Source organism: Heloderma suspectum, chromosome 2 (genome assembly GCF_057233095.1).
Source record: "Heloderma suspectum isolate Gila_16-S chromosome 2, 16-S_ref, whole genome shotgun sequence".
Taxonomy (NCBI): domain Eukaryota; kingdom Metazoa; phylum Chordata; class Lepidosauria; order Squamata; family Helodermatidae; genus Heloderma; species Heloderma suspectum.
In genome coordinates, this window is record NC_139459.1 from 141,238,008 (window position 1) to 141,248,372 (window position 10,365).

General features: G+C 42.5%; 1 protein-coding gene across 2 annotated transcripts; it reads left to right on the forward strand.

Moving 5' to 3' along the window:
- Nucleotides 1-1,834: 1,834 nt before the first annotated feature.
- On the forward strand, nucleotides 1,835-9,851 carry LEPROTL1 (leptin receptor overlapping transcript like 1). 2 transcript variants are annotated; one of them, XM_084835084.1, is made up of 4 exons: nucleotides 1,835-2,295; nucleotides 4,715-4,790; nucleotides 6,119-6,305; nucleotides 8,226-9,851. In XM_084835084.1, the coding sequence occupies exons 1-4, from the start codon at nucleotides 2,241-2,243 to the stop codon at nucleotides 8,340-8,342; spliced, it is 435 nt and encodes a 144-aa protein (XP_084691210.1). In that variant the 5' UTR covers nucleotides 1,835-2,240; the 3' UTR covers nucleotides 8,343-9,851. The 2 variants fall into 2 exon arrangements, with proteins under 2 accessions (XP_084691210.1, XP_084691211.1); XM_084835085.1 differs by having other exon boundaries at nucleotides 1,835-1,883.
- The last annotated feature ends 514 nt before the right edge of the window (nucleotides 9,852-10,365 follow it).

A 10,365-nucleotide genomic window follows, 5' to 3' on the forward strand; every position in this document is an offset into this window, starting at 1 on the left:
TAATGTCTAGTTCTCACACACACACACACACACCATACTGCCATGTCTGGCTATAAATACAAATCAGGCAGCCAGGAGATTCAATGAAGAGAACTAAAAAGAAGCTAAAGGACACCAATGAGTCAGCCAGGTCTTTGAAAACAGAGAAGGCCTTTTTTTGGCCTGGCTCAGGCAATACACTAGCTAGGGAAGTAGATGAAGAAAAACAAAAACAAAATGATAAGGCTTTCAGTATAGAAACTGTGTCTTTCATCTGGTAACTGACAATGAAAAAAAGCTGCCAGACACATCGTGCAAACCTTTATTGAATGCTTTCAAAAGACAGTCGATTAATAGCATCATTAGCCAGAAAAATACAGCTTTAAAAATTATTGGTCTGTTTATAAAAAACAATTTGCAGAGATTGGTCAATTGGAATGTTTTTTTAAAGACTGACAGGATAATGTATTATTATCACATTTATTCCACCTTTTTTTCTTCTTGCAGGGAACTCAGCTTACATAGTCCTCTTGCTCTCCATTTTATCCTCACAACAACCAGGCTGAGAGTCAGTGACAGGCCCCAAATCAGCCAGTGAGCTTCCTGGCCAATTGGGGATTAGAACCTAGATCTCCCAAGTTCCAGTCCAACACTCTAACCATTAAACCACGCTGGCTTTTATTTATCAATAAGGATAAATAATACCTTTATTAGGACCAAACAGATATTACAAAATAGTCAGCAAGCTTTGTAGGACTCTTCTTCAGGCTGGATGTTATGTTAAACAAAAACAGCAAAGGAAGAAAAAGAACAGAGAGGTCTTTCAGGGACACGATAGAAAAGTCCCACCATGGGACTCATGAGTTGTATGTATGAGATAGGATCACAGTATATGTGTGTGAGGAGGGCCATGCGACAATCTTGTACTGGGAGGCCGGGGGAGAGTGATTTATGATAGCCTTGCAAAGGAGGGCATCGTTAATATTGCAGGTTAGAGGTGGGGCTGAGACTGGTTTAGTCTTGCAGCCAAAAATCCCGGATGCAAAACACCCCTCAGGTTGCAGCAGGGGTCAATCGCATTAAATCCCCCCCCCCCGACCTCTTATCAACCCAAATGTGGTGCTCAACTGTTATGAGCCTTGTGCTCTACTGACTTGTATCCTGACATTGTATGCTTTTAAGGTTGCAATCTTATACTCACTGCAATCCTCTCCTCACTGGCAGTAAGTGAAAAAAATAATTTCATTGAAATAAATTGGACTTCTTACAGTGGAGACTGGTGGCTTCAGTTTAGGTGGGGCTGTAAATCCATTTTGGGCTTCAGTCAGAACCAACCAGACTCTAAAGGAGCTATCCAAGGTGCTGAACCCATTTTGGGGATAGGGTTCAGCACTTCGGATAGCTCCTTCAGAGGTCTGGCCGGTTCTGACTGAAGCCCAGAATGGATTTATAGCCCCACCGAAATCGGAGCCACCAGCCTCCACTAACTTCTAAGTGGAAATGTGTAGGATTGCCCTGTCAATGTTTAAAAATTACAAAAATTTCCCACACAAAACAAGACGTGAGTCAGAAAGAGAGAGCATTCCTATCTTTGCTGCTACCTTTTGTTACCAGGTGGACACAGTGGTGTCCAATCACAGGTGCGCTAACATTTCGGGTTTCTTTGATCTCTATGAGTGTCTGTCACTTCCGCCCCGGGGAGGAAAAAAAAATGTACAGGAACCAGATGTTCTTCCTTGAGTGTCAGTCTAATTCTTAAGTCTATGGTGCCCGTGACCTCCAGCTGGCTCTCCAGTCTGAGAGCACGCACTTCCGGGGTTTGTCTGGCCGCCTTCCTTCCACTTCGTGGTTGGCTGGGAGCGGCCTGTGCGACAATAATAGCAGCATCATGGCCGGCATCAAAGGTAGCATCGCTGGGGTGGTGTGGAGGGGCGGCATGGGGAGGGATGAAGCGAGCCAGGAAGGGCGGACGGGGCCTCCCGGGCCAGGCCGCTGGTCTCGGGGAAGATCGTCGCCCCTCCACCCTGGCGGTGACGTACCCCGACGGTGCTGGGGTGGGGGGAGCTTTGTTTCCATAGCAACGGGCGCCTGCTTGGGTGTGAGGCTGTTGAGCCCGGGAAGCGCGCAGGCTGAGAGCGCCCTGTTGTCTCCCCCCACATGCAGCCCCCCGCCTCGGCCCGCGCCCCCTCCCCTCCCCTCCCCTCCCCTCGTCTGTGTGTGATGTCCCGCGGCATGGGCTGGATTAGTCGGCGGCCGCAGCAATGCTTACCCGGAAGCAAGGGCAATCGATTTTAGTAGGACTTAACTTTCATCCAAGTAAGCTTAAACGGGTTGCGGCGCTAGATGACTTTCTTTTTAATGATTCGATTCGTGGCGCAAATGTTTATCAGCGCTTATTAGCCATGACACCTAAAAAGGCCCTCCGTGTGGAGAGATGTTATGCCTCTGAGTGTCAGATACTGGGTGGACAACGGGAGGGCTCTTGCTGCTTTTATGCCCTGCTTGCCCTCATCCCAGAAGCATGGTGAGGAGCAGCTGCTGGAAACAGAATGAAATCTTGCACTAGATGAACTTTTAAGCTGCACTCCTAAAATGTAGAAGTGGCCTCAGCTGAACTCATTGTTACGGCACCTTAAAGACCGATTTATTGCGGCATAAGCTTTTGGAGACAAGAGTACATTCTGATGAAGTGGACACTGTTCCACAAAAAGCCCCAGTCACAAATCTCCAAGGTGCCACAGGACTCTTGCTGTTTTTGCTGCCACAGGCTAATACAGCTACTCCTCTGGAAATTCCTACTCCTTTGAAAACAGTTGAAGTCAGTAGGATTTATTTCTGAGTGAACGTGCATAGGATTGAACTGCACATCTGTTCCAGTTAGGGCTCTTCAGTTGTATAAAAGATGCAAAGGAAGCAAGCAATGCATTTAATGTGTATTTATTTGTTTAAATACATTTCTAACTTCCTTTTCTCCAATTTTGAAATGGCTCACAACATTAATCATATAACTGTGAACACCCACAGCAGTGTCTGTCTGTATCTGTTTGGTTGAAAGATGGCTGGGCTAAGTATGATAAATAGGCAAGACTATAAGACTGTGGGGTGTCTTTATGAGAAATGCCATAGAGGATGTCATGGCAATTGTGTCATGTGATGTCTCCTATCTGGAGTTTCCAGCCCAAAGTTGACAAGGCTGTTCTAACAGACCTGCTTCTAGAAGATCTTTAGCCATGCATCATATGGTACTGTGGATAGAACTCCATCCCTCCATTCTTTGATGAGCTTCCGCTGGGCTTTAAAAACCTGGCTGTTCAGGCGGGCATTTGGGGTGAGTTAGGGCTTTTTAGAGCAGTGTTACGTTGTTTTGTTCAGTTGATTATGTAAATTTGTTATTAGTATTGTACGCTGCCTAGAGTGCCTGGGTAGCCAGCCAGATGGGCGGCTAATAAATCTAATAAATAAACAAACTACATAAAAGGGAGCCCCTGCAATAACAGCATTCATTTTGCTCTAGCTGGATTCCCATCCCTAATTGGCTTAGGCAACTTTGCCAGTGGGGTGGTGGCAGTCTGTGTGTAGACACAAATGTGTACCCACACAATGCTTTGATTTCATTTTTTCTCTACCAGGGTGATCCTATAAAGACCTTATGAACTGTGAAGAGCATAGTACCAGTGAAAATTAGTAACTACAACAAATTACAGGAAAAGAGGAGATAAATGATTGTATTGGACTACAGCTCCCATCATTCCCTGCCACCACAGCCATTTGCCATGCTGGCTGGTGATTATTGGAGCTCTAGTCTAACATATTTGGAGGACACCAGGTTCAGAAGGGCTGATGTACTGTATAACTAGCTATAGCTAGTCTACTATACATCCTACTGTTAACAACACAATTCTGCAGATGTCTACCCAGAAGTAAGTCCCATTGAGTTCAATGTGACCTATTCCCAGTTGTGTATATAGGCTCTCACTTCAGCCATGAATTCACTGTGTGGCCTTAAGCAAGCTACTTTGTCTCATCTTCCCCCCTCCCTGCAATTGAGGAAAATAATATTAACCTACATTATGGGAATGTTGTAATAATGACTGAGGTAATGCGTGTGAAGTATTTTGAACACTAAAGGTGCTATATAAATACTGAAGTTGTTAGGCTAGAACAGAAAAGCTCTTGCATTCATGACAATGCAGTATCAGTTACTAAATTAGTTATTGAAGTCCCACATTTGCATTTGAAAATCCACAGCAATAATAAAACAGCATAAAATCAGTAGCAACCCAGCAAATATCAACTTATCACCAGCAGTAAATAAATACAACAGAACACTCACAATACCCCAATTATCAATATATTTATTATAAAGTGTAAATCTGCATGTGTAGCTGTTTTTCATCTTACATCATGCATTACCTATATTATTAGCATAAATATGATTATATCAGAAGTTGTCAAGCCATTCTACAGCTTATCTAAATGCGACTCTTGGTGATGGGGGCATTGTACACTATTCTGCATTTTCCCCTTCCTCCCGTCAAGCTAGAGTCGCTGTGTTAAAATCTGCCTTCAGTGTTCCACATCTTTGGAATTCAAAGTGGCTGAACTGAAGGTTGTGGGGTGAGGAGAATAGAAGTAGTACTCTAGTCTCCCTTCTGCCTGTAGTTCTTGCCTGTAGGGAAAAAAAAATGAACAGATATTTTGGTGGACTGATATGGTTTTATGTCTGTCTTTACAGCTTTGATTAGCCTGTCCTTTGGGGGAGCTATTGGACTAATGTTCCTAATGCTTGGTTGTGCCCTTCCACAGTACAAGTAATGTATATTTTTACATATCCCTGTTCACTGCTTACTTTCCTTTTAATTTCTGACTCTTTTTTCCTCTGTACCTAGTGGGTTTAAATTGGGGGTGGGCAACTTGTGGCCCTCCAGATGTTTTGGCTTACAATTCCCATTGGCCATGTTGTCTAGGGCTGATGGGAGTTGTGGGTCAAAACATCTGGAAGGACACTCCTGGTTTAAATAAACAAAATCAATACTGAATCTTGCAAAGAACCAGTAACCCTTCGAAGCTTGGAAAAGGAGAAAGAAGCCAGTAATGCTTGCTGTTGGCTGAGCACAGCTTCTTCTCAGCTGTGTGCTGAAATTGTTTTTGTACTTTGCTGCTACTAAAACTCAGATATAGAAAGCCTCTCGAATTGTAATCCACCAAGTATATATTTCTGAAGAGCCACAGAATAGTAAAACTGAATGACTTCCAACAGAGCTTCAGTCTACTCTATAATATGGTGTGTGGCTTCCAGGCTGATCCATAATTCAGTTATAAATAGAAGTACTTGGGTATATTTTATTAGTAGTATTATTTATTTAAAACATTTGTATCTCGACCTATATCATTAAAATCTTAGGGCAGCATACAGATAAAATCAATTTAAACAGTATAAAATGTATATGACATTTTAGTCCCACTATTTTCAATGAATCATTTTTGTTATGGTTGAAGAACAGTTCTTTATGTGCTTAAGGAATTCGTTCTCATTAAAGTGAAGATGCTACTATTAACTGTTTCTAAAAGTATCAATCTCAAATGGGCTGGAGGACCAAACTCCCCACTCAGCTGATACCCAGAGGCCACATGCATAATTTTTCTTCAGACATTACTGATTTTAATGGGGGAAGGAGCTATTAATAGGAACTCTGGTTAATTTCTACCCTTACAAATGGCTGCCAAAGTCCCTTTCCCACTCACCAGTTTCTCCTTCACAGTCACACATATGAGTGCTGCATCTGTGTAGGGCTTATTTTGGGAAGCTTCTATAGCTAGACTAGAGTTTTTAGTGGCTAAAAACTAAATCATCTAGTTGCACATTCTAGGGGCCATGGCTCCCACCTTCCTGCTCAGTTCCTTTTTGACTGCTCCAGTGGAAGCATCTAGGGAGTGCTGTTTAAATCTAGATAAAAACACCACTAAAACAAAGGAAAAATCTTGAGTGTTCTGTTTACACTGTGTCCAGTGAATAAATAGAAACGCTGCTGAAAACAAGTGTATTTGCCATAAGGGTAGTGTGGCATACTTTACTGAAGAGAATATAGAAGGAAGAATGTAAAATAACAAACTTTTAACTTTTTTTCTTTACTCCTAGCCAATATTGGCCCCTGTTTGTTCTATTCTTCTACACCCTCTCTCCAATTCCATACTGTATATCAAGAAGAGTAGTTGAAGATACAGATGCTACAAGTAACGCCTGCAAGGAACTTGCCATATTCCTTACGACGGGCATTGTTGTCTCGGCATTTGGGCTTCCAATTGTATTTGCCAGAGCAGAGCTGGTAGGTGATTCCTCTTTAGAGCATGTTTTTTTGCTATGGCATTCCATGTTTGCTTCAAAAACAAGAGGCATAGAACAGGTAAAAAGATGGTGGGTTTAAAGAGCTCATAGGGCTGATGCTAGATTATTTTTGACCATAGGAAGGATATCCCTGTGTGAACCGTGTACTGGAACCTCCTGGGTTGTTGCCGAAGATCCCAGGGAACTCTCCATGCTTGTGGGCAGCCTGCAGAGAACTCAGATTTGAGCACTTCTTCCACAATGGCTGACTCTCCATATAAACTGAATGTGCGTCCCAGATCCTGCTCCAAGATTGGAAAGGATTCTGGACCACAGTCGGTTTATTTGGAGAGTCAGCCATGTTGGATGTGGCGTGATAACTTCCAGCATGGCAGGCATCCCTTGAATTGTCCTGTCCTAGGCAGCTCCCTTATCTGTCTGCATGATAGAGCCACCCTTGCCTGCAAATTCATCAGGTGTCGGTCTTCAGAGCAGAAATTAACAAGATTTTGTTACATGTTAAAATGTAACAAAATTTTACATGTTAAAATGTTAAAATGTAGTCCCTAAAAATTAACTATGGGCTGAAAGGCCCCTGGGTTTACATTCCACCACAGCCACAATCGGTCACCCTTAGATCCCATTTTGCAATATGACAAGAACTGTTGGAAGTATTACTGAGAACATCTGTGAAGTGTTTGGAGTACACAAAAGTGGCATTCTTCCCTTTTGAGAACATAGGAAGTCATTGCTACGCTGTTGCAAATCTATCCTCACTTACCTGGAAGAGAGCCAGGGGCTTACTCTTAAGTAGACATGTATAGGATTGCACTGTAATTCACTGATACTTGGGTCTTTTCCAAGCAATGGACTTGGGGCCAGGATCCCAAAGGCCACATGCAGGGATTCTGTGTGCTCACTAGGAGTTTTTAAAGCCATCCATAGTACTTTAGCCCCCATAATGCTCCCAGATGCCTCCTAAAATTTGAGACCCACCCACCTGATTGAGCAGTGTGCCAGGAAGTCCCTAGTTCAAATGTCATGAATTTAGCAGGGGGCCTCAAACAAGCCATCATTAGTCTCATGTACGCCATCTCCATCAGCAATATGGGGATGATGATAACAATGACGCAGAGCTTCTTGACAGAATTATTGTGAGGATTCCTGAGGTGATAACGTGAAACTACTTTGAACACTCAAAAAGAGTTACTTAATTGCTATCTTTGTTACATGGGCTATGTTTGGGAGATTTGGACCTCTTTCACATAAGCAAGATAGTTTTAATATTGTGCCAGTTGGAAACCGCTAACTTGTTCTTGCATGACAGAAGAGATAGCAGATAAATAGCCCAGGGAATGGTCTGAAGGTACATCAACTTGTTGAAATTATGGGGATCTCACTGGGAGACCATCTGAGCTCCTTACAGCAGGGGTGCACAATCTGTGGCCCCCGCAAGGGTGCTCTGCCTTCCCCACTATATTCCCCCAATTGATTTCCCTGTTGTCTGTACTCTACACTCCCTCCCCCAGAGATCCTTGTACTGGTCACTCTTTTCCCTTCATGAAAAGAGTGATCTGTATGGGGATTGCGGGGGGCGGGGGTGTCTGTGCATGCGCGTGAGTGTGTCCATGTCCATGGCTGTGTGTCTGTGTGTGTGGCCCGAGCCCCAAGCCAGCATCACAGGTGGCCCTTGGTGCCAAACAGGTTGTTCACCTCTGTCTCAGAGGAACAGTGGGTTCTAAATGTAAACAAATAACACATTTAAAAAGTGTGTTGCATCCAGTGTAATTGCTCTGTGAATGGATGGAGCATCCTTTGTCTACTTAGCAGTTATGCTGGAGGCAACCCAGTGAGTAGTGTAACTTCTGTGTATGTGTTTATTTCTTTGTATATGTAACTCTTTTCTTTTCCCTGTCCATAGATTTTTTGGGGCGCTTGTGCGCTTGTCCTCACGGGAAACACGGTCATATTTGCTACCATCCTAGGGTTTTTCTTGGTTTTCGGCAGCAATGATGACTTCAGCTGGCAACAGTGGTGAAAAGAGTTGGAAAGAGAACTATCGGCATCTTTTGTCATTCAGTGGCCATCCATAGAACAGAAAGAATGGGCAATAAAGTGAATGTACTGTTTCCACAGAGGGACCCTAAGTATAGGACACTCTGTAGTCACTTTTCCTCTCCTTTCACATGCAACTTTTATCATTTTTTTTTAGTTAAACTTTTAAAATTGTGGATGCTGTTTTCTTTTAAGGCTTTATTTTGATGTGGGAACCAGAATGCTTAAATGTGACGTTTAAATGTTTCTCTTTTTTTTGGAAGAACATCATAACTGTGTTTATATATAAAATTGATCCCTTGACCATTGTGTTATTTTTAAGCTGTAATGTACAATTGTATAGCCAAATTGGCAACAAGCTGAGGACACAATCCAGTAAAAGGTAAGTGATTTTTGAAGCCCTGTCCTAGGCATGAGTATTTGGACATAAGTCTCACTGAGTTCAGTGGGGCTTACTCCCAAGTAAGTGTGCATAGAATTGTGTACAAGTCCTGTTGATCTCAAAGGAGGAGTTAAGCATGTGTTCAACACTCCCATTCCTTTTTGAAATAAACAGGACTTAAAACAGCTGGATTGTGCTAATAATTAGCAAATGTGTACATGGTTGTGGGATTTTGGTAGTGATGTGTAAAGAGCTGAAGAGAAAAGTACCCAACAGCTGATTAGTGTGTTGCTTATTCCGGTATGCATCTGAAAACATGGTAATGCCGTTGGTATGGGGATGAGATAGATTTGAACAATAATGGGATTCCTAAGTTTTAATTATTTTGAAAATTTGTGCTCATTGTACACATATTTTGCAAGTTTTTCTTTGTTGATACTTTAAAGTGGGGGAGGAATCTGATCTCTCAGTGGGGGGTGGAAGACAACTGACTTTTAAAATCCACTTTATAAAAACTCGCTTTGAAATGTTTCTATTGTATAAGCATTGTATAATTTGACATTCTATGCCAACTGTTTTTATGTTTTACCAATGGGGAGGTTAAGGGAGCACCCGTGGGACTACTGTTTATAGGCACAACCCAGCAGGAAGTTCTTCACAGGCCACATGGAAATGAAAGGTAGTTCTCATGTCCAGCTCACTTTCGCTGTCCCCATGGCTTGCACAGGAGAACTGCACAGGGATTGCACCCACTATGTTTGCAAAGAATAAAATAATTTCTGCTTCCCTTTTTTAATTTATGTTATACATTGTATAGAAAAGCTTTTCAAATGTAGATTAAAGCTTTCACTGTTGTTAATAACTTACCTGACAGATCAATTACTGTATGAATATATAGTCGAAGCTTGGCTACCTGGCAGATCTTTGACTGTGAAGGTTTTATATTGATTCTGTCAATGTTTCAGTTTATGAATTAATGTATTAAATGTTAGATCATAATTGTAGTTCTGTTAAGAGTATATCACATGTAATTTGCAATATTTAATATTTGTTGCATACCTCTTAATTGTCATTTCCATTAACCATAAATTACCATATTTTGCAGACATACTTTTAGAGTGGTGGTTTGCTGGTGACTCCATAGCAAGATACTTAATCTCTGCCTGCACTCTGTGCATTCATGCAGATGAGCCAACTCTTGACTACTTGATGCAGTCGCCTAAACATATTCCCTTTTTAAAGACAATTACCAAACTATGGGCATGATCCATCCCTTTGTGGGCAAGCTCAATGAAGCCTTCTTCGCTCCCTCCATGACTGGTCCATAGGGAAGTACACTCCACATTGCACCTGTATACCCATTTAGCCATCACTCACCTCCCCAAGATTTTGGGGAGTTGAGGGACAGCTGGATGGATATAACAGTGGCGTGCACTGGTCTTCCGTTGCAATTAATGCCTGGTACACGGCGATATGGGGCATGTGAGGAGAGGGAGGGAAGGAAGAATGGAGCCCTTTACTGATCCCCTTTCACTGACAGAACTCCATCCGTGGGAGTGAGGCTGGATCATGCCTTACATTTGCAGGCATAAGGTGTTGTTTAAGAGACTGTAGTTAACAGTGC